Source organism: Blennius ocellaris (assembly GCF_963422515.1).
Source record: "Blennius ocellaris genome assembly, chromosome: 22".
Classification (NCBI taxonomy): domain Eukaryota; kingdom Metazoa; phylum Chordata; class Actinopteri; order Blenniiformes; family Blenniidae; genus Blennius; species Blennius ocellaris.
In genome coordinates, this window is record NC_137671.1 from 18167534 (window position 1) to 18190836 (window position 23303).

A 23303-nucleotide genomic window follows, 5' to 3' on the forward strand; every position below is an offset into this window, starting at 1 on the left:
AAGGTCCAACATGAAGGAACGGGATTCAAACCTCAACAAAGAATTTAGACAAACAACAAAACATCTCTACAGCTTCCAATGAACCAACACATGAATAGGAGGAGGAGGAAGAGCAGGAGGAAGAGGAGGAGCAGGAGGAGGAGGAGGAGGAGGAACCCTGGTTCGATGCTGGACTCTCTCAGCTCTTCACACTGCACCACTGACACTCAGCAGATCTTCTGGTGGTTCCTGTGTCGCTCACTGCTGGATGAAGCTCTGCTGTCCTCAGTGGACCTTCAGGACACACAGCGTCCTCTCTGCTGTCCTCAGTGGACCTTCAGGACACACAGCGTCCTCTCTGCTGTCCTCAGTGGACCTTCAGGACACACAGCATCCTCTCTGCTCTACCCCCACCTGCAAAGAGAAGAGAAGAGAGGTCAGAGGTCAGAGGACATGAGGACAGTCTCTGAGGAGCAGCCAGGACTTCAGTCCTGTCCACAGCAGCAGCTCAGAGCTCATGAAGGACCACCACTGTCAGACCAACACAACCAGCCTGTGGCTCCTCTGATTGGCTGACTGTGTCCTCTGCTGTCCAATCCTGAAGCTGCTCAGCGTTGTCCTCTCACAGCCTCACTGAGACGTCCAACACTGGATCTTTGTTCTCACACTAACTGTGTTTAGTAGAAACCTGCTGGAAGCAGCAGGGACTCACTCCAACATCTACTGACCAGAGAGTCTGTAGGCTGCAGTGTGGACTCTTCTGAAGACCAACCAGCTGCTCCACATCTGGATCCTGAAGGTTGTTGTAACGCAGGTTGAGCAATTTCAGGTGGGAGGGGTTGGACTTCAGAGCTGAGGCCAGAGAAGAACAGCTGATCTTTGACAAACTGCAGTTAAACATCCTGAATAAAGAGAGAAAGCATGAGAATGAATGAGGAGAACCAATCAGATGTGTTGATGGAGAAATGAGCAGCTCCTCATTACTGAGTCCTGATCAATGAGCTGCTCTGTTGTTGTGGCTCTTCATCATCACACTCATCATCCTCATGTCAGCACAACCTTCACACTCCTCCTCATGTCCACACACATCAGTAAGAACCTGCTGAGCTCAGTCCATCTCTCACTGCAGGACCAGAGTCTCACATCACTAACATTCCTCCTTCTACAACAGTAACAGACAGTCAACTGACCTCAGAGTCTCCAGACTACAGAGTGGACTCTCCAGAAAACCACACAGCTGCTCAACTCCTGAATCCTGCAGCTGGTTCCCACCCAGGTCCAGATGTTTCAGATGTTTCAGGAGGGAGGGGTTGGACTTCAGAGCTGAGGCCACAGAAGAACAGCTGATCTCTGACAAACTGCAGTAATTCAACCTGAATAAAGAGAGAAAGAAGTGAGATTAGAGGACAAAGTGTGATGTTGAAGTCATTGAGAGTGAAGAAGGTTCAGACTGGAAGAGTTTAGAAATGTAAAGTCTAAACAGCTGAAGGACCAGGAGGAGAAGAGTCTCATCAACATGCTGATCACTAACATGCTGCAGAGCTCAGTCCACCTCTGTCCTCCAACATCTGGACCAGGACACACACACACACACACACACAGTGTTGTGATTGGTCAGACTGAAGCCAAAAGGGGGCGGGGTTAATGCTGTGCACCTGCAGACCACAGAGAGGAGAGTCGGAGGAGTAAAGGTGAAAAAAGAGATCAGTTCTATTGGAGATGGATTTTATTGCCCCTGGAAGTCAGAGCAAGTGGCAGAAGAGCTGCTTTGGACTTTTGATGAGTTTCACTGGAAGATTGATGAATTAGTGGACAAAAGTACGTCTGAAGTCTCTGGCAGCTCGACTGTAAGTCCTGTGAATTTAAGTGACTGTTATTCCACAGTAGAAAAAAGGCCTCAGAGGTTTTTATAAAGGTAAAAGGTTGAAGGTATTGACTGGACAGTTTTTCATTATTTAGGTGTTTGTTGGGTTGTTTAGTTTGATATAAATTCATTCTAAAATAGTTGTTTAACTACACAGTTCATTTACAAAAAGCCTTTAATTTATAGTGTGTCATTTACTGTAATTAAATATTTGTTTGCTTTTTAAAGCTCCTTTAAATAACTGTGTGAATATTTCTCATGGTCTTCTAATAAGAAGGGTCATTTGAGTGTCGCCCCCTACTGGTAAACCTTGGTGGTAACTAGCTGCTCACCAACCCGACCCCCCCAGCCTTTAAGTCACAGCTCCTCTAATTCAATTCAGACCAATAATACTTTAGAGAGCTGGGCTGCTACATGAGCTGAAATGAGCAGCTGATCATATTCAGAAGAGACTGATCACACTGATCCTTGTTGTTCATTTCTTCTTCTGAAGAAGGTTGGAGCCCCGAGGAAGTGAAAGAAGAAGGAGCTTATTATTGTCACTGATGTGATCTTTGTTCTTCTGGAGAGCTGAATTGATGTGACAGCAAACAGAAGCAGTGTCCAGTGGGAGGACAAGTCAACAGCCAAGCTTACTGGACATCAAGACAACAAGTCCAGTTTGTGTAAAGGAGGACAAAACGCTGCAGCAATTTAAAGTGTATTTAAAAGATGTTCATAGGACTAAATTACAGTTCAGGGTGAAAACAATGAAATAAATAAGTCCACTGTGATTAAAACTAGACACTCCTATAGATATATTTGATCTTCCTGTGTCTCACATAGAGTCTAAAAGGTTCAAACAGAGTTGGACTTTCCAGGCAGCAGCAATAGTGTGTTACTCTAAAAGGCCAGCAGGGGGCGCATTGTGACTGAAGGCAGTGGAGCCCCCAGGCGGAGTCCTGTACGTACTGCACCTACAATTTATTTGAAGGTGTGAACATTTATTTTGAAGGGGTGTTTGCTTTTGTCTCTTCCTGGTGAGCCGTCAGCAGAATGTGTTGCTGGGCTGTTTTCCTCTGTGTTTCTGTACACACCCCCAGGGCTCGCCAACCACCATCTTCTCTGTGCACAGAGCGGAAAATCCCCCCCCGGCGCTCATAACGCAGACGCTGGGGGGAGGGCGGGTCTGTGTGTACTATGGTATTGAATCCTGGCGGCGCCACTGATTGGAGGAGCCTCAAAGCTGCACAGAGGCAGCTGCATATTAAATCCTGCAGCCGAGACAAACGCCAGCTCAACCTGTCTGCCTCTTTGTTTCCTGCTACAGGATTTAATGTCACCCTCCATGACACACACTGGGTCAGGGGGGCAACAATGGCAGAGTGAGTGAGAGTTTGGAGCTCCAGCTGGGAGATCAGTGACTCTTCATCCAGGAGAGATCAGCCTGCTTTGAAAGCTGAAGGTGAACATGGAGCCTGTCAGAGCTGGACAGTGAATTGTCCAGTGCAGCACCTTGTTCTTCTACTAAGCTTTGAAATGTTGAGCTCCACACGGCTCTGCCACAGTCACAGGACTAAAGTCTCAGTTTCTCATGGAGATCCTCAGTGTGGATCATCTCATATCAGCCTGATGTCTGACCTTTAGTGGAACACAACTTTCACTGCACACAAACTCAAACATGGAGTCTTACTCTAGAGTCTCCAGACTACAGAGTGGACTCTCCAGAAAACCACACAGCTGCTGAACTCCTGAATCCTGCAGCTGGTTCCCACTCAGGTCCAGATGTTTCAGATGTTTCAGGAGGGAGCGGTTGGACTTCAGAGCTGAGACCACAGAAGAACAGCTGATCTCTGACAACCTGCAGTTAATCAACCTGAATAAAGAGAGAAAGAAGTGAGATTAGAGGACAAAGTGTGATGTTGAAGTCATTGAGAGTGAAGAAGGTTCAGACTGGAAGTGTTTAGAAATGTAAAGTCTAAACAGCTGAAGGAACAGGAGGAGAAGAGTCTCATCAACATGCTGATCACTAACATGCTGCAGAGCTCAGTCCACCTCTGTCCTCCAACATCTGGATCCTCCTCAACTCCTCTCAGTGGTTTGACTTAACAGATTCTCCCTCCAGACAGTGAACTGACCTCAGAGTCTCCAGGTTACAGTTTGGACTCTCCAGTCCAGCACACAGAAACTTCACTGATGATTCCTTCAGGAGGTTGTGACTCAGGTCCAGATGTTTGAGATGGGAGGAGTCAGACTTCAGAGCCGAGGAGATCACTTCACAGTTAGAGAGTTGACATGAAGAAAGACTGTAATGAGACACAGAGAGGACAGACCAAGTCACTCTAACGGTGCGTTCAGGTGACACAAAAGAATTGGAACCTAGAAATGTCAACAATAAATTATATCATTGCAACAATAACACAACTACAGAGGTGTTATTGTTTTTTTTCTTCTTTTTCAATCAATCAATGAAAGACTTTATTTGTCCCCGACGGGGATAATTAAAAGGTCAAATAGTGCAAATATATAAATAGATAAATAATTTAACAACAGACTACAACTTAGTACTAATAAACATCAGTAATAGTAAAAATGTGATAATGAAAGTGAGCCAGATATAAATAGAACAGAAAATGAAGGTCAAAGGTTAAATATGTATCAGCAGGAGGCCAGGCAGTGATCAGAACTGAGTTTTTAGAAAAACCTCTTGTCCTTTTTATTTTGAGACGGGGGGGCATGTTGTCGGCTGCTGTAACTAAAAAGTTACTCATAATCTAACTTAGTTATTCTTAAAAACAAGTAATCAGTAAATGTACCTAAATTACATTTTAAAAGAGTAACTAGTAATCAGTAATTGGATTACTTTTTCAAGGTAACTGTGGTAACACTGATGAGTAAAGATCAAAGAAGTCATCAATCTTTCAATGAAAAATAGAATCTGATGCATCAGATCAGGAAATGATGGCAACTTACATCAATCTCATCAAGATATGCTAAAAGTTTCATTTAGAATTTTAATTAATAGTTAAATTACTAATAATTAACAGAATTCATTGCAAAAGGTGAAGAATTTCAGAGTTCCTGACATAAAAGAAATTGACATTTCATTCACCCTTGTAACATTAATAAGACAGCAAGTCGTGACAAGTAGCTTCAGTAGGATTCCAAACATTCTCTTCATTTAAAAAGAAAAAAGAAAAACACAGATTGTGTGTGAGGCTCAGAGAATAAAGACAGTGGTTCATGAAGCTGCATTCGGCCTCACTAGAACAAACTCTTCTATTCTATTTAGTCCCGTCACTGTGCTTCACTTCACTGATTTGACTGGTGGCTTCAGAAGAAGCACTGGTCAATGTGAGGCTCTGGCCTCTCCTCTGTCAAGCCTCCTCTCTTTCCTTGCTGCATCCTCAGCCTCCTCAGTGAGGATGTTTACATCCAGTCACAGCTGGAATGATGTCCTGCTGCTGTGGTTGTCTCATGTCCTGTTCTTGCTCACAGTCGTGTCGTGTGAGAGTCTGAGGCAGAACTCTGTGACATGGACCAGGACACACACACACACACACACACACACACACACACGCACACACACACACACACACACACAGACACAGACACAGACACAGACACAGACACAGACACAGACACAGACACAGACACAGACACAGACACACACACACAGACACAGACACAGACACAGACACAGACACAGACACACAGACACAGACACAGACACAGACACAGACACAGACACACACAGACACAGACACAGACACAGACACAGACACACACACACACACACACACACACACACACAGACACAGACACAGACACAGACACAGACACAGACACACACACACACACACAGTGTTGTGATTGGTCAGCCTGAAGCCAAAAGGGGGCGGGGTTACTGCAGTGCCCCTGCAGACCACAGAGAGGATTCATATGGTTCTATAGGTGCAGAATTGTGAGTGAGCACTGGGAGACTGAGAGCAGGACAATAGATTGTTGGAGCACAAATAGTATTTTGAGAACAAATTAAAATTGTGTGAAGGAAACGTTAAGGTGGAGCGACGACAAATCTATTGTGTGTTCAGTTCCTGTGTGTGTGTGTGTGTGTGTGTGTGTGTGTGTGTGTGTGTGTGTGTGTGTGTGTGTGTGTGTGTGTGTCTGTGTCTGTGTCTGTGAGAGAGATTGAGTTTATCATCAAGGTAAAAGGTTGAAGGTATAGAGTGTATAGTGTTTCAGTATTAAAGGTGTTTGTTGGGATGTTTAGTTTGATATAAAGTTGATAGTAAAACCTGTGCAGACTCTTCATCAGGAGGATCATCCTGCTGTGAAAGCTGAAGGTGAGCATGGAGCCTGTCAGAGGTTGACAGTAGAGCTGCAACAATGAATCCATCAAGTCCATCAAATGTGATGATTACAATAGTGGAGCTGATAAGTTCATTTTTTCACTAGCATACTTCACTTAGTGATACAATTATGAAATTTGGTACATACCTTCTCCATACCCTAACTAAAAAAAAATCCTGGGTGTCCACTCAAAATTTAAAAATGGCGGCTATTTTTTCAAGATGGCCACCAGTCAAGGTTTTAGCGAAGAGTGTTTTTGCTTTTGGTAATCTTTTTATCACATTTCTTTTGTTTCACATACCTAAAGTAGAGTATATATGCACAAGTCTGATGTATTTCTGTTAAAGAGGTCAAATGGCATGTAAAAACAAAAATGGCGTCCAATATGGCAGCTAAAATCATGAAATTATATTGTCCAAAAATATGTTTGGCATAGAAAAATGCTCTTTTATCACACCACACCAACACTACAAATATTTTTACAATAAATCTGCATGCCTAAGTTCAGTTTTGCATGTCTAAGTTCAATTTAGGTGGTGGTGCTTTAGTTAGTTTTAATTTAAAAGAGTGAATGTCAGTGCACAACCAGGGCACACTGGTGACTTCACTGCTGTGTAACTCAGCATGGGGTTCAGTGTCAGCTAATCTTGCTTTACTAATGCTGTACCTAGCTTTACTAACTCCAAAATGGTAGACTAGGACTAGATGTAGTGTAGTTTAGTTTAGTTTAGTGTCCCAAATGCTGTCTAATAGCCCCATATCAATTAGCTCTTAGGAAGTAATTGGTAGATTTGTTAGACAGCCGCGCCTGAATTGACAGGGTGTGCCAGCGCGGGAGAGCCGAGCCAAGGGTAAGTGGGGCTATACATGGCTTTTTCATGTACTTACCCGGATGATGTACAGATCACACGGGACTTAAATGGCACTGGATGAATGATCGGGCTAGGTGTAGGGTGACCGAACCTAGTTGTATCCCATACATCAATGTGCGTATCAGACTAAGGTGGTAAAAGGATAACCCCTCGGCCTTATTTAAGAACTCATAATGGCAAGTACAATCACAAGCAGGAGGAAGACTGACTGGAACAAATGTCGTCTTTGCCAGGAAGACAAGAAAAATGAAGGTCTAACTTCTCCCTCAGCCTCAGTACATCATAATCCAGAACATGATGGGCACGTAATGATTGCAATCAACGTGCCATTGTTGAAGGAAATTGGTGAAATGCCACTCATGTTTGACCCAGCAAGACTGGATGAAGGCAGTGGCATAGAGGCAACACTACGTCAAAACATGGTAAAATACCACAAGACCTGTAGAGCCATGTTTAACAATGCAAAACTTGATCGTGCAAGGAAGCGAAGATCTAAAGTTGAAGGTAGTGAGCCACAAGAAATGAAAGTCAAGCCACGTCACATGAGCCGTGACAATGAGGGTTGCATTTTTTGTGAAAAAGTAGCACCTGCATCAGATCTTCGACAAGTAATGACCATGAATCTCAATAGGAGACTACATGAGTGTGCTCAAACACTCAATGATGGCAAACTTTTGGCAAAACTAGGTGGAGGTGATGCAATTGCACAAGAGCTGAAGTACCATCTTGGATGCCTTGCTAGCCTATATAACAGGGAGAGGTCCCATCTTAGAAATCTTGAGAAAGCACAATCTCACAGTGAAGAAACAGATGTATATCCACTGGTTCTTTCAGAGCTGGTGAACTACATAGTTGAAACCAGTTTGGGTTCAGATGGTCCTGCCATATTTCCTCTTGCAGACATATCTCAGTTATACCAGCAACGCCTAGAACAATTGGGCATTGTGTCACCCACTATTAATGCAACAAGGTTGAAAGAAAAGCTGTTAGCAGAAATCCCTGAATTAGAAGCACACAAGAAAGGAAAAAGTGTTCTACTTGCCTTCCAGAGAGATGTGGCACGAGCCCTATCTCAAGCATCTGACTACTCAGATGCACTTGTCATTGCTAAAGCAGCAAAGATACTGAGGAAGAAAATTCTAGAACATCAGTCCAAGTTTGATGGCACCTTTGGTGATGGATGCATCAAAGATGCAATATCTCCGAGTCTCCTCCAGTTCATTAGCATGGTTGAACATGGAGCGGACATAAAGTCACAGTTAAGGTTTGGCTCATCAAAGTCAGAAAGTCAAAGTCAAGCCAACACCACCAAGTGGTGCAATGCCAAATTCAGCCTCAGACCTACTCACACCACAACTGGCCCTGGAGTATGAGTGGCTAGAGAAGGTCTTGGTCACTGATGAGGTAGGTGGGGGGATTGACCTCACATGGTCAGCTCATCATGCTTCTCAGAAAAGAAAAACAGATTTTGAAGTAAGTATCACTTCTCTGCTGCCACTTCTCAGGGACCCGGCTCACTCTGTAGCTACAGTGAAACATGTAATGCAGAAAGTGAGCTATGCTGTTGCACACTTAAACCCAGGCCAAGTACCTGTTATTACGGCAGACCAGCCAATCTATGCCTTGGCAAAACAGGTGCAGTGGCAGTGGCCAGATGAATATGGAGAGGACAAATATGTTGTCATGTTTGGGGGTCTTCATATTGAAATGGCTGCCCTTAGGTCTCTTGGTTCCTTGCTCAAGGACAGTGGCTGGACTGGTGCCCTAGTTGAAGCAGGCATTGCTTCTTCTGGCACAGCAGATTCCTTCATCTATGTCTCAAGTGTCACTAGGACACGACAAATGCACCAGGTCACTGCATGCAGCCTTTTCAAGATGCTGAAGACTGCCTACAACAGTTACTGCACAGAGCAAGAAGAACTCAATGAACACTCATTGGGCTTTGAGGAATGGTGTCAGAACAAAAGCCAAAAAAGTCCACAATTTCAGTTCTGGTATTTGGTGCTGTCAATGGAGCTGACTGTGTTCATTCTGATAAGATCGTTCCGTGAGGCCAACTTCAGCCTCTACTGCCAGGCATTAAAGGAGCTGATGCCATACTTCTTTGCCAATAACAACACCAATTATGCCCGATGGGTGCCTGTTCACCTGAGGGACATGCTGACTCTGGAAAGTAGGCACCCAGAAGTGGCTCATGAGTTCATGACTGGCAACTTTGTGGTGCATAAGACCAAGCATGAATTCTCAGCACTTGCTCTTGATCAAGCACATGAGCAGGCCAATGCTTTCATCAAGGGTGATGGTGGAGCCATTGGGCTCACTGAAAATCCATCAGCCCTGAGGAGATGGATGGTCTCTGGTCCTGAGGTGAGTCAACTAATGTCCCTCTATGAAACTGAGGTACAGATGAAAGAGGCCAATGATCACTCACTTCACCATGAACAGACTCTACATGCTCAGCAGACATTGTTTGACAGGGTCCAGAAACTCTCCCAGGTCCTACAAGACTTGGGAAACCCTTTCCAAGAAGACAGCACAGAGCTGTTCACGATAGACTCCAAAGACGTTGCTCATCCTACCTCTGCTGAGCTTGTTCACACTCACATGGATAAAGGCCAGAAAAAGTACCAAGACTTTGTGAAAGGCTTGGCAGAAAATCCAACCTCATTCTACGCACCCATCAAGAAGAACAGGCTTGACTTCTTCTCTCAAGATAAGCCTACTACAGAGTCATTGAAACAGAAGCAGCTGAAAGAAGAATGCCAGCTGTTCTCCAAACTATTCATTTCGTGTCAGAGCAGGGAATGTGACCTGCAGGAATTCTTTCAGCATGAAAATCAGTCATTCCCTCCATCTTTGAGTGAGGGTGGAAAACTTTACAGCTGTCAGAAGTCCCAACTCACATCCATACTTGAGAAACAAGCTCCACTTCCAGACCAAGAGCCAGAGGCTGATGACATCATCATTGATGGTTCAGCCATGGTCCATGCACTGCCACCCAAAAGGTCTAAGACTTTTGGAAATTATGCAACTCTTGACTTTTTGCCAAGCATTAGTGCCTATGCTGGTGCATACAAGACAACACATGTTGTCTTTGATGTGTATAATGCATCAAGTCTAAAGCAAGAAACCAGGTCCAAAAGAGGACTAGGTGGAAGACGCAAGGTGACAGAAAATAACTCCATTCCTTCGAACTGGCCCAACTTCCTCCGACACAACAGCAACAAGTCAGAGCTGTTTGACTTCCTGGCAGACAAGATTGCAGAGATGTCTGTGCTAAACTTGGTTATTGTGACCAAAGGAACCAATGCGCTCAGCAATCACAAAGTGAGTCTGCTTGAACTTAACAACTGTTCTCACGAGGAGGCAGACAGTTGCATCTTTGTCCATGCCAGATATGCTGCATCACAGGGGAGCAAATCTATCATGGTGAAAGCCAATGACACAGATGTCCTTGTAATTGGCCTAAGTATGTTCCCAATTCTGCAAGCCATAGGTCTGGAGAAGCTGTGGCTCGCATTTGGCCAAGGTCAGAGCCTTCGGTGGATAGGTATTCACAACCTGTACAACAGTGTTGGTGCAGAGATGGCTAAAGGCATGCTATTCTTCCATGCATTTACAGGTTGTGATGTTGTCTCAGCCTTCAGAAACAAAGGAAAGAAAACAGCCTGGCAAACATGGAACATATTTCCTGAAGCCACCTCAGTCTTTTCTAAACTGAGCAAGTACCCAGCAACCATCGAGGATGGTGGCATGAAGAGTCTGGAGAGGTTTGTGGTACTCATGTATGACAGGTCAAGCACTCTAGACAGTGTAGATGAGGCCAGACTTGACCTATTTGCCAGAAAGCAGAGACCTTATGAAGCCATCCCTCCAACCAGAGCAGCTCTGCTCCAACACACCAAACGCTCAGCATATCAGGCAGGCGTGTGGGCTCAGGCAATTCTGCGCCAGCCAGAACCAGAGAGTCCTGCTGACTGGGGTTGGGAAAAGGTTGGTGAGGAATGGAAAGTCTTCTGGACAGCAATCTCTCCCATTGCAAAGACTTGTGAACAACTCACTAAATGTGACTGCAAGTCTGCCTGCCACGGCAGATGCAAATGCTACAGGCTTGGGTGGCATGTACAGCTTTATGCAGCTGCAAATGTGAGGTGTAAGTAGCCTCTGGAATGGCCGCTTGTTATTATTATTATTATTTTTTAATTTATTATTTATTTATTATTTATTTATTTTTTAGTTTTTAATGTCAGTGTCAACATCATGCTACAGGCTTGGGTGGCATGTACAGCTTTATGCAGCTGCAAATGTGAGGTGTAAGTAGCTTCTGGACCTTTTTCTTTATTTTTTCTTTATTTTATTATTAATTGTGCCTGCCTCTTTAAGAGGCGTCGCACAATTATTACAATCCTGGGAAAGCGCCGTTTTTTTAAATTAATTGTGCCTGCCTCTGTAAGAGGCGTCGCACAATTATTACAATCCTGGGAAAGCGCCATTTTTTAAAATTAATTGTGCCTGCCTCTTTAACCCTCTGGGGTCTGAAGCATTTTGTGCCGTTTTTCACTACAATTGATTTTTCCTTTTTATCTCAGATATAAAATTCTTAAACCTTGCCTTTTTTGGTGTCATTTTGTTCAGGACAACCTCATAAATGCATTTCTGAAGTATTTTCATCACTTTGGCATACTGTATTAAAACAGTGGATCTAAAAACACCATAAAATTACAAATTCGGGTGGTAAAAACATAGATTTATTGACTATAAAATTCACAGACATGGTTAACGAATCATTTTGTTTACTTGTAAAGTAAATCTAAACTATAATTAACTAAAATGTATCAAAACAGGACTGAAAAAACAATTATATACAGATATTTACAGTGAAATAGAAGCACTGCCTCAGGCGTTTTTGTAAAACTATTTGCAAAAGGTCACACATATAATGTCAGGTGAAGACAAATTATTTGTGCCACTCAAAAAAACAGACTCTGTCCAACACAACACAGAGGGACACATCACACATGGCATTTCCATGAAGTGTTTTTCCTTTTCTTGTGTTCCTGCAGGCAATTTTTACATTTTAGCCTTTGGCTGTTGTGGTGGAGCTGGAATGATGGGGACAGGGGGGGGGACACGTCTCCTGGTCTGGGGGACACCTGTCTCCTCTCTAACAAAAATAAGCTGAGGTCTTCAATATTGCCATCAGAATCACTCTCAAACTCAGTGTCAGACTCGATGCTCTGCTCCTTCAAAAAAAATAAAAAAGTCGGAGCGCCTGATTGACGTTCATAAGGCGCGTCATTGTTTTGATAGAAAAAAAAAAAAGAGTTCACTTGAAACTAAAAAACACAAATCTCACTCACTACACACTCACTACACACTCACTACACACTCACTACATGGTCAAATCATGATAATAGTCACTTTTTCTCTGATATGAATCTCAACTCACTCTCGCTGTCTCCGTCCCTCTGTTTACTTTTTCACGGGTGAACTAAACAAAATGACACCTCCCACTATGGAAACTTTTGATTGGACATGGGCTCTTCTTCTCAACCAATGAGTGAAAGGTATACTGGCACATTACAAGTGTTGTTTTTTTTGCTGCTCAGTTACTTTCACTTTCACTCCTGACCGGTCTTCTGCACCTGACGCACACTAAAATGTCGCGGAAAAACACGGACACAGTTTTCCTCATATCTCCGCTTTTATTTGGGCTATCAACATCATTTAAAAACGAGCTTGTAGTTTTATATCTGCACTTTCGACACGGATTGAAACACTGGACCAGATGACGCTGTGCTGTGACACTACTGCCTTTTCAAACGGTCATGTGATTTTGACGCTCCAGAGCGTCAATCGGCCCCAGAGGGTTAAGAGGCGTCGCACAATTATTACAATCCTGGGAAAGCGCCGTATTTTTTTATTATTAATTGTGCCTGCCTCTTTAAGAGGCGTCGCACAATTATTACAATCCTGGGAAAGCGCCGTTTTTTTTCATTATTAATTGTGCCTGCCTCTTTAAGAGGCGTTGCACAATTATTACAATCCTGGGAAAGCGCCGTTTTTAAAAAATATAAAACATTTTTTTCTTCTACCTCTGCTGCACAAAGTTTGCCGGCCTACTAGTCCCACACCGTTTGGAGGGCGTACACAGTGATATATCAAAACGTGCGCAATTATCGGGAATCCTGTGCATCCATTTACATTATGGATATCGCAAACGGTTTCCGAACAACACGTAAAAAACGGCGAAGAATTTCCCATCCGCTTTACATGGGAGCCGAGAAAAAACAGAAAAGAAAATCACACTTTTTCCACGCCACATCACGTCGCCAAATTTTCAGCTACAGACTCCAACTTACTCTTAAAACGTTGCCGCACTTGTCTTCTATTCACATCTGTCCTCGGATTTTTCAAAAGTTTCACCAATTTTAAACTGTGAGCCATCAAATGTCATCAACTTTTCCCTCCTTTTTCCAGTTTTGTATGGGTGTGTATGTGGAAAAGCTAGAGGGTGATATGTCAGTTAGAGGGAGAGAAACTGCCGTTTTACAGAAAAAAAAAGTTTTTCTCTCGTCGCCACGGCCACATTTCTTTGTCTTTCTCAACATATTATACATCAAAATGTAGCTACAGGCCTTGTGCTTCTCACGAGGGGACACTTTTGTCTCAGAGAGACACGGTTCTCCCTCCAGGGGACTTAATTGACAGGGAGCGCAGGATTTTCTGTAGCCCGCTCCTATGTATTTTGGAGAGACGTTTTCTCCCCAAATCCCCAAAGTTCAGCCATTTGTTTCAAGTCCTCACGGGGAGACGGAACCTCGTGAGGACACGAAAACCACACCGTACGTCCTTCAACTTCTCCCGACGCCGACGGTGAAGGAATTTCCCCCCCAAGTGTCACGGTTCTTCAACTATAAGCAGTTGTTCGGGACCTAGCGTTTGTGCTTTTTTGCTTATGTGGGTGACTCAGCAAACTCCATTTCACACAAGCTGCACCTAATCAGCTGGTATCACAGACTCAAGCAGACAATCTGCCTGGCAACACACACGGCTCCTCTGATTGGCTGGACCAGTAACATGATGGTTGACCACACAGTGCTCACACACATAGAGTATCTTAGGCACCATACTTTTGAATGCCTTTTAATGCTGATGCTAATGCCTTAGCATCAACACTTGTTAGCATGCCAATTAGCATGCTACAAAGTTTGTTCAATTGAGCTGAAATTTGGAGGGTGGCCTCATGGGGGCGCTGCGATCACGGCGCACTAGCTAATTAGCCGCCGCGCTAAGCTAATTGGCTCAGCATCTCAGAATGTCACGTAACTCCAGATTCCAGGTCAGCCACACCTGGGAGGTATCCTCTGCGCTTTTCAGGCAAATCGCAGGTGTTAGCATCGCATGCTAACAAGTTTGTTCAAATGAGCTGAAATTTGGAAGGTGGCCTCGTGGTGGCACTGCGATCGAGAATCACTAGCTAATGACATGGTTTCCACGTACTTAAATGCTTTTAGCTGTTAGCATCGCATGCTAACAACTTTCTTCAAATCAGCTGAAATTTGGAGGATGGCCTCATGGTGACGCTGCGATCAAGAATCACTAGCTAATGACATGGTTTACAAGTACTTAAATCGCAGGTGTTAGCATCGCATGCTAAAAAGTTTGTTCAAATGAGCTGAAATTTGGAGGGTTGCCTCGTGGTGACGCTGCGATCGAGAATCAAAAGCTAATGACATGGTTTCCACGTACTTTTGACCCCGCCGCGGCCTCGCTCGGCAGCAGGGGGCGGCAGGTGGCAGGCACAATAAAATTTCCACGGGAATTTTCTAGTTTATTATTTATTATTTGTTTATTATTTAGTTAGTTTTTAATGTCATTGTCAACATCATGACCACATATCATAAAAAAATGAGCACTGAAAGTGTCTAAAATGGTCTGAAATCGGTGCAATTGGGGGCCATCTTCAAAAATGGCGGCCATCTTGAAATTTTGCGTGGACACCCAAACTTTTCAAAAGAGTGGGTTATAGTGAGCACTTGTGCCAATTTTCATGTTTGTATCACAAACTGAAGTATTTTTCCACTTATCAGCTCTACTACAAGAGTTATCAACTATTTCATGATGGATTGGTTGTGTGGTGTGATTTCTGCTCCCTCACCATGTTGCAGAGCCGTTGACTTCACCTTCAGAGCTTTGTCAACGTCTGCTGACTGAAATCAAGTTGAAAAGCTACACCAGCAGAGAGAGGTGGAGGCAGAGTGGAGGCGGTACAGTAGAAGCTCTGAGGAGTGGAGCGGTAAGAGCCACACCCTGTACTGGGCCACACGTCACTGTGCAGCCACACTATTGAACTGTTAACACACCTTCATGAGGACAACCTGCTGGACCAGGACAACGGACAGCTTTTCCTGGAACATTTCAACTGAGAGACACTAAAGACCAAAACACTTGGTCTGGACCAGATGATTAGAATATTCAGACGTTGTGGTGTCAGGAGATGAGTTTAGAGATGTGAATGATGGCCGCCTCTCTGCAGCACGGTGCTGCTCTGTGAAGCTCCTCTCCTTTAGTTTCACTTTCCCTTTACAACCGACCAAGAAGCTCCAAGCTGCTCCACCAAGCAAGGTGCTTATAGAGGATTTATACAAGCTTTGTTCTCACTCTTCTTTCTATTTTGCTCCACACTATTTCATTAAAATGGACTTTATGTTGAGATTGTAGTCATTTTCAGTTTCATCTTGTAAAAATACAATTCCATTCCAGACACTGTGACACAACAAAGAACAACTTTGAAGAGTAAATTTAAAGGTTATTATAGCAAAATTTTACCAGTCTGGTCACTCAGGATGAAACTGGACTGTATGTGGTCCCTGAAGTAAAGTAAATATTATTTAACAATTATCTTTTATATATTATAAACATAAATATATGATAATATATTGGATACATCTTTGTATTGGTTCAGTTCTGTGCTTTAAATTAACCAAAACATATTTGATGTTTGGTTCGTTCATTATCAACTGGTCCTACAACTTAAAATGTTTTTTGTTTTTTTTAACCGATTCATCAATTAATTAAAAAATAATGGACCGATTAATGGATTATTATAATGATTGTCAGTTGCAGCCCTGGTGGACAGTGAATTGTCCAGTGCAGCACCTTGTTCTTCTACCAAGCTTTGAAATGTGGAGCTCCACACGGCTCTGCCACAGTCACAGGACTAAAGTCTCAGTTTCTCATGGAGATCCTCAGTGTGGATCATCTCATATCAGCCTGATGTCTGACCTTTAGTGGAACACAACTTTCACTGTACACAAACTCTAACATGGAGTCTGACCTCAGAGTCTCCAGACTACAGAGTGGACTCTCCAGAAAACCACACAGCTGCTCAACTCCTGAATCCTGCAGCTGGTTCCCACCCAGGTCCAGATGTTTCAGATGTTTCAGGAGGGAGGGGTTGGACTTCAGAGCTGAGGCCACAGAAGAACAGCTGATCTCTGACAAACTGCAGCCCCTCAACCTGAATAAAGAGAGAAAGAAGTGAGATTAGAGGACAAAGTGTGATGTTGAAGTCATTGAGAGTGAAGAAGGTTCAGACTGGAAGAGTTTAGAAAAGTAAAGTCTAAACAGCTGAAGAACCAGGAGGAGAAGAGTCTCATCAACATGCTGATCACTAACATGCTGCAGAGCTCAGTCCACCTCTGTCCTCCAACATCTGGACCAGGAGACACACACACACACACACACACACACACACACACACACACACACACACACACACACACACACACACACACACACACACACACACACACACACACACACACACACACACACACAGTGTTGTGATTGGTCAGACTGAAGCCAAAAGGGGGCGGGGTTAATGCTGTACACCTGCAGACCACAGAGAGGAGAGTCGGAGGAGTAAAGGTGAAAAAAGAGATCAGTTCTATTGGAGATGGATTTTATTGCCCCTGGAAGTCAGAGCAAGTGGCAGAAGAGCTGCTTTGGACTTTTGATGAGTTTCACTGGAAGATTGATGAATTAGTGGACAAAAGGACGTCTGAAGTCTCTGGCAGCACGACTGTAAGTCCTGTGAATTTAAGTGACTGTTATTCCACAGTAGAAAAAAGGCTTCAGAGGTTTTTATAAAGGTAAAAGGTTGAAGGTATTGACTGGATAGTTTTTCATTATTTATCTGTTTGTTGGGTTGTTTAGTTTGATATACATTCATTCTAAAATAGTTGTTTAACTACACAGTTCATTTACAAAAAGCCTTTAATTTATAGTGTGTGATTTACTGTAATTAAATATTTGTTTGCTTTTTAAAGCTCCTTTAAATAACTGTGTGAATATTTCTCATGGTCTTCTAATAAGAAGGGTCATTTGAGTGTCGCCCCCTACTGGTAAACCTTGGTGGTAACTAGCTGCTCACCAACCCGACCCCCCCAGCCTTTAAGTCACAGCTCCTCTAATTCAATTCAGACCAATAATACTTTAGAGAGCTGGGCTGCTACATGAGCTGAAATGAGCAGCTGATCATATTCAGAAGAGACTGATCACACTGATCCTTGTTGTTCATTTCTTCTTCTGAAGAAGGTTGGAGCCCCGAGGAAGTGAAAGAAGAAGGAGCTTATTATTGTCACTGATGTGATCTTTGTTCTTCTGGAGAGCTGAATTGATGTGACAGCAAACAGAAGCAGTGTCCAGTGGGAGGACAAGTCAACAGCCAAGCTTACTGGACATCAAGACAACAAGTCCAGTTTGTGTAAAGGAGGACAAACCGCTGCAGCAATTTAAAGTGTATTTAAAAGATGTTAATAGGACTAAATTACAGTTCAGGGTGAAAACAATGAGTTAAATAAGTCCAATGTGATTAAAACTAGACACTCCTGTAGATATATTTGATCTTCCTGTGTCTCACATAGAGTCTAAAAGGTTCAAACAGAGTTGGACTTTCCAGGCAGCAGCAATAGTGTGTTACTCTAAAAGGCCAGCAGGGGGCGCATAGTGACTGAAGGCAGTGGAGCCCCCAGGCGGAGTCCTGTACGTACAGCACCTACAATTTATTTGAAGGTGTGGACATTTATTTTGAAGGGGTGTTTGCTTTTGTCTCTTCCTGGTGAGCCGTCAGCAGAATGTGTTGCTGGGCTGTTTTCCTCTGTGTTTCTGTACACACCCCCGGGGCTCGCCAACCACCATCTTCTCTGTGCACAGAACGGAAAATCCCCCCCCGGCGCTCATAACGCAGACGCTGGGGGGAGGGCGGGTCTGTGTGTACTATGGTATTGAATCCTGGCGGCGCCACTGATTGGAGGAGCCTCAAAGCTGCACAGAGGCAGCTGCATATTAAATCCTGCAGCCGAGACAAACGCCAGCTCAACCTGTCTGCCTCTTTGTTTCCTGCTACAGGATTTAATGTCACCCTCCATGACACACACTGGGTCAGGGGGGCAACAATGGCAGAGTGAGTGAGAGTTTGGAGCTCCAGCTGGGAGATCAGTGACTCTTCATCCAGGAGAGATCAGCCTGCTTTGAAAGCTGAAGGTGAACATGGAGCCTGTCAGAGCTGGACAGTGAATTGTCCAGTGCAGCACCTTGTTCTTCTACTAAGCTTTGAAATGTTGAGCTCCACACGGCTCTGCCACAGTCACAGGACTAAAGTCTCAGTTTCTCATGGAGATCCTCAGTGTGGATCATCTCATATCAGCCTGATGTCTGACCTTTAGTGGAACACAACTTTCACTGCACACAAACTCAAACATGGAGTCTTACTCTAGAGTCTCCAGACTACAGAGTGGACTCTCCAGAAAACCACACAGCTGCTGAACTCCTGAATCCTGCAGCTGGTTCCCACTCAGGTCCAGATGTTTCAGGAGGGAGCGGTTGGACTTCAGAGCTGAGACCACAGAAGAACAGCTGATCTCTGACAACCTGCAGTTAATCAACCTGAATAAAGAGAGAAAGAAATGAGATTAGAGGACAAAGTGTGATGTTGAAGTCATTGAGAGTGAAGAAGGTTCAGACTGGAAGTGTTTAGAAATGTAAAGTCTAAACAGCTGAAGGACCAGGAGGAGAAGAGTCTCATCAACATGCTGATCACTAACATGCTGCAGAGCTCAGTCCACCTCTGTCCTCCAACATCTGGATCCTCCTCAACTCCTCTCAGTGGTTTGACTTAACAGATTCTCCCTCCAGACAGTGAACTGACCTCAGAGTCTCCAGGTTACAGTTTGGACTCTCCAGTCCAGCACACAGAAACTTCACTGATGATTCCTTCAGGAGGTTGTGACTCAGGTCCAGATGTTTGAGATGGGAGGAGTCAGACTTCAGAGCCGAGGAGATCACTTCACAGTTAGAGAGTTTACATGAAGAAAGACTGTAATGAGACACAGAGAGGACAGACCAAGTCACTCTAACGGTGCGTTCAGGTGACACAAAAGAATTGGAACCTAGAAATGTCAACAATAAATTATATCATTGCAACAATAACACAACTACAGAGGTGTTATTGTTTTTTTTCTTCTTTTTCAATCAATCAATGAAAGACTTTATTTGTCCCCGACGGGGATAATTAAAAGGTCAAATAGTGCAAATATATAAATAGATAAATAATTTAACAACAGACTACAACTTAGTACTAATAAATATCAGTAATAGTAAAAATGTGATAATGAAAGTGAGCCAGATATAAATAGAACAGAAAATGAAGGTCAAAGGTTAAATATGTATCAGCAGGAGGCCAGGCAGTGATCAGAACTGAGTTTTTAGAAAAACCTCTTGTCCTCTTTATTTTGAGATGGTGGGAGAAAGAAACTTATAAGATACTTGCAGTCTAACTGAGTTACTATTACAAACAATCACTTAAAGGTAGTCAGTAAAGTAACTAAATTACTTTTTATAGGAGTGGTGTGGCAGTCGTGTCGTGTCAGAGTCTGAGGCAGAACCCTGTGACATGGAGCGTCACAAACACAGTGAGTGGAGGAAGTAAAGCTGCTGCTCTACACCTGAACTTACCCTGGAAACTTGACTCTGTTGTTTTACTTCCTGATTAATAGAGGAGAAACTATCTAGAGGCTGCAGTGTTCTACTGACATGTTCTACTGATGTTCTAGAGATGTGAGCAGGAGAACAGAGAGTGGTGGATATTAATGATCAATGATGTCAGAACCTGAGAACTTCCAGTTTACAGTGAGAACTCTCCAGGCCAGCACACAGCTGCTTCACTCCTGAATCCTGCAGGTCGTTGTGACTCAGGTCCAGATGTGTCAGACTGGAGGACTGAGAGCTGAGGACTGAGGACAGAGCTCCACAGCTTCTCTCTGACAGACCACAGCAGCTCAACCTGAAGAAGAACCAACAATGAGAACCAGGTCAATGTTTGTCATGGACTCAGTTCTACATATTTGTTCCTGAACCACGTACACAGCTTTGTTGGAGGCTTTGACCACTGGCAGCAGCTTCAGAAGAGCCTCCTCTGAAGCACAGTATTTCCTCAGGTCAAACTCCTTCAGATCTTCTTCTGATGACTGTAAGATGAAGACCAGAGCTGACCACTGAGCAGGAGACAGTCCATCAGTGGAGAGACGTCCTGATCTCAGGGACTGTTGGATCTCCTCCAGCAGAGAACCGTCGTTCAGTTCATTCAGACAGTGGAACAGATTGATGCTTCTCTCTGCAGACACACTCTCACTCAGCTTCTTCTTGATGTACTGGACTGTTTCCTGATTGGTCTGTGAGCTACTTCCTGTCTGTGTCAGCAGACCTCGGAGGAGACTCTGATTGGTCTGCAATGAAAGACCCAGGAGGAAGCGGAGGAATAAGTCCAGGTGTCCATTTGGACTCTTCAAGGCCTCGTCCACTGCTCTCTGATGGAGATGCTGGAGACTAACTTCCTTCTTCAACACTTTTGACCACCGGGAGGTTTGTTGTTGTTCATCCAGGAGGTTGATTCCAGACTTGATGAAGGTCTGATGGACATGAAGAGCAGCCAGAAACTCCTGAAGGCTCAGATGGATGAAGCAGAAGACCTTGTCCTGGTACAGGCCTTGCTCCTCTCTAAAGACCTGTGTGAACATTCCTGAGTACACTGAGGCTGCTCTGAGATCGATGCCACACTCTGTCAGGTCGGGTTCATAGAAGATCAGGTTTCCTTTCTGCAGCTCCTCAAAAGCCAGTTTTCCCAGAGACTTCATCATCTCCCTGCTCTCTGGACTCCAGTGTGGATCTGTGGCAGCTCCTCCATCATACTTGACCTTCTTGACTTTGGCCTGGACCACCAGGTGGTGGATGTACATCTGAGTCATGGTCTTGGGTAGCTCTCCTCCCTCTCTGCTCTTCAACACCTCCTCCAGAACTGTAGCAGTGATCCAGCAGAAGACTGGGATGTGGCACATGATGTGGAGGCTTCGTGAGGTCTTGATGTGGGAGATGATCCTGCTGGCCTGCTGCTCCTCTCTGAACCTCCTCCTGAAGTACTCCTCCTTCTGTGGCTCAGTGAACCCTCGGACCTCCGTCACCATGCCGACACAGTCAGGAGGGATGTGATTGGCTGCTGCAGGTCGTGTGGTGATCCAGAGGCGAGCAGAGGGAAGCAGGTTCCCCCTGATGAGGTTTGTCAGCAGCACATCCACTGAGGTGGACTCTGTCACATCAGTCAGGATCTCAGTGTGCTGGAAGTCCAGAGGGAGGCGACACTCATCCAGACCGTCAAAGATGAAGACCACCTGGAGGTCTTCAAAGCTGCAGAGTCCTGCTTCTTTGGTTTGAGTGAAGAAGAGATGAACAAGTCCCACCAAGCTGAACTTCCTGTTCTTCAGCACATTCAGCTCTCTGAAGGTGAATGGGAATGTGAAGTGGACGTCCTGGTTGCTTTGGTCTTCAGCCCAGTCCACAGTGAACTTGTGTGTCAGGACTGTTTTCCCAATGCCAGCCACTCCCTTTGTCAGCACTGTTCTGATTGGTGGAGATCTTCCAGGTGAGGCTTTAAAGAGGTCTCCTGGTCTGATGCTGGTTTCTGCTCTGTCTGCTCTCCTGGATGCTGCTTCAATCTGTCTGACCTCATGTTCCTCATTGACCTCTGCAGTCCCTCCCTCTGTGATGTGGAGCTCTGTGTAGATCTGCTTCAGGAGGGTGGAGTCTCCTGCTTTAGAGACCCCCTCAAACACAACCTGGAACCTCTTCTTCAGGGCACATTTCACCTTCTGTTGGCAGACTCCAGCAGCAGTTCCTGAAAAGAAGAAACCATGAATGACTTGAGTGTGTTTGACATTGAATGTGAAGATGACAGTGTGTTAGTGGAGATGTTTCTCCTCCATCAGCTCCATCAGCTCCTCAGTGGAGACCAAACAGCCTCTGGTCTGATGCACATGTTTGCATCACATGAACAGCAGAGTTCAGGAACTCTCTTTGTGTCTCCTCGTCTCTGCTTTTGGACTCTGCTGCTTGTTTTGGACTTCCTGCCTGTTTCACACTTTCTGTGTCTGACCTGGAAATGACCTCTGTTCTCTGGATAGACTCTGTTTCTGACTGCTTTCTGCTCCAGCTGAGAACATTTCAGGTTTCATCTCCATCCTGTGAAATGAGATCAAATCCTCTTACTGCTCCACAGACGCTGAGCCAGCTCCTCCTGCTTCATCCTCCTCAGGAAGTCCAGTGTGATCCTCAGAAATGACTCTCTGCTGCTCCTCTGCTCTTCATCCTCATCCTCCCTCTCACTCCCTGAGCATGCTGGGTAATCTGGACTCAGGAGCTTCTGCATCTTCTTCAGCTCCTTCTTCATGAAAGCCACCATGTTGTCCTCCAGCAGCTGGAACAGAGAAACATGTGGAGTTGACTTTGAGCTGAAACTGAAGCCAGATTGAGATGTGAGTGTAAATCCAGTGCAGAGAGCAGGATGGACAACGTGTGAAGCCAAATCACACTTCATGTGGGATCCAGCAGGAACAGCTTCAAGCATCAGTGAAGACTGGAAGCTGGATGAAGGTTGGACTGTTTCACTTTGGACCTGAATGGATCTAATAAGCTGAGTGTCTGTTTCATGTTTCAGCTGGAAGTCACAACAGCTTCTTCTGTCTCATGATGTGACAGTAAAGTGTTGATTGGACACTTGTTCTCACCATAAATATGGAGTCCAGATGTGTTTGCTGCTGAGGGGCGGAGCCACCACGGAGAACCTGGGAGCTCTGCTGGCTCACGCTGCAGAAACATGTTGACATGTTAGTTAAAGCTGCTGTGTGGTGTGATGATGAATC

The 23303-nt window shown here is 44.5% G+C and overlaps 1 protein-coding gene across 11 annotated transcripts; it reads right to left on the reverse strand.

The window, feature by feature from the left end:
• Nucleotides 1–257: 257 nt before the first annotated feature.
• On the reverse strand, nucleotides 258–23303 carry LOC308146470 (NACHT, LRR and PYD domains-containing protein 3-like). 11 transcript variants are annotated; one of them, XM_080518313.1, is made up of 11 exons: nucleotides 23169–23303; nucleotides 22651–22858; nucleotides 20476–22279; nucleotides 20222–20395; nucleotides 19262–19429; nucleotides 18826–18999; nucleotides 16388–16570; nucleotides 3516–3698; nucleotides 1170–1352; nucleotides 708–881; nucleotides 258–393 (listed from the first exon to the last, which is right to left on the reverse strand). In XM_080518313.1, exons 1-11 carry the CDS (start codon nucleotides 23265–23267, stop codon nucleotides 384–386), a joined length of 3360 nt encoding a protein of 1119 aa, XP_080374439.1. In that variant the 5' UTR covers nucleotides 23268–23303; the 3' UTR covers nucleotides 258–383. The 11 variants fall into 11 exon arrangements, with proteins under 11 accessions (XP_080374439.1, XP_080374435.1, XP_080374438.1 ...); XM_080518309.1 differs by having other exon boundaries at nucleotides 273–393; nucleotides 704–881; XM_080518312.1 differs by lacking the exon at nucleotides 3516–3698 and adding an exon at nucleotides 3961–4128 and having other exon boundaries at nucleotides 273–393; nucleotides 704–881.

Coding starts and splice junctions, on each gene's coding strand:
- LOC308146470 (XM_080518309.1), bottom strand. CDS start 23,267: ATGTCAACATGTTTCTGCAGCGTGAGCCAGCAGAGCTCCCAGGTTCTC. Junction 22,859..23,168: donor ATCTGGACTCCATATTTATG/GTGAGAACAAGT, acceptor TCTCTGTTCCAG/CTGCTGGAGGACAACATGGT. Junction 19,000..19,261: donor TGTAACCTGGAGACTCTGAG/GTCAGTTCACTG, acceptor CTCTTTATTCAG/GTTGATTAACTGCAGGTTGT.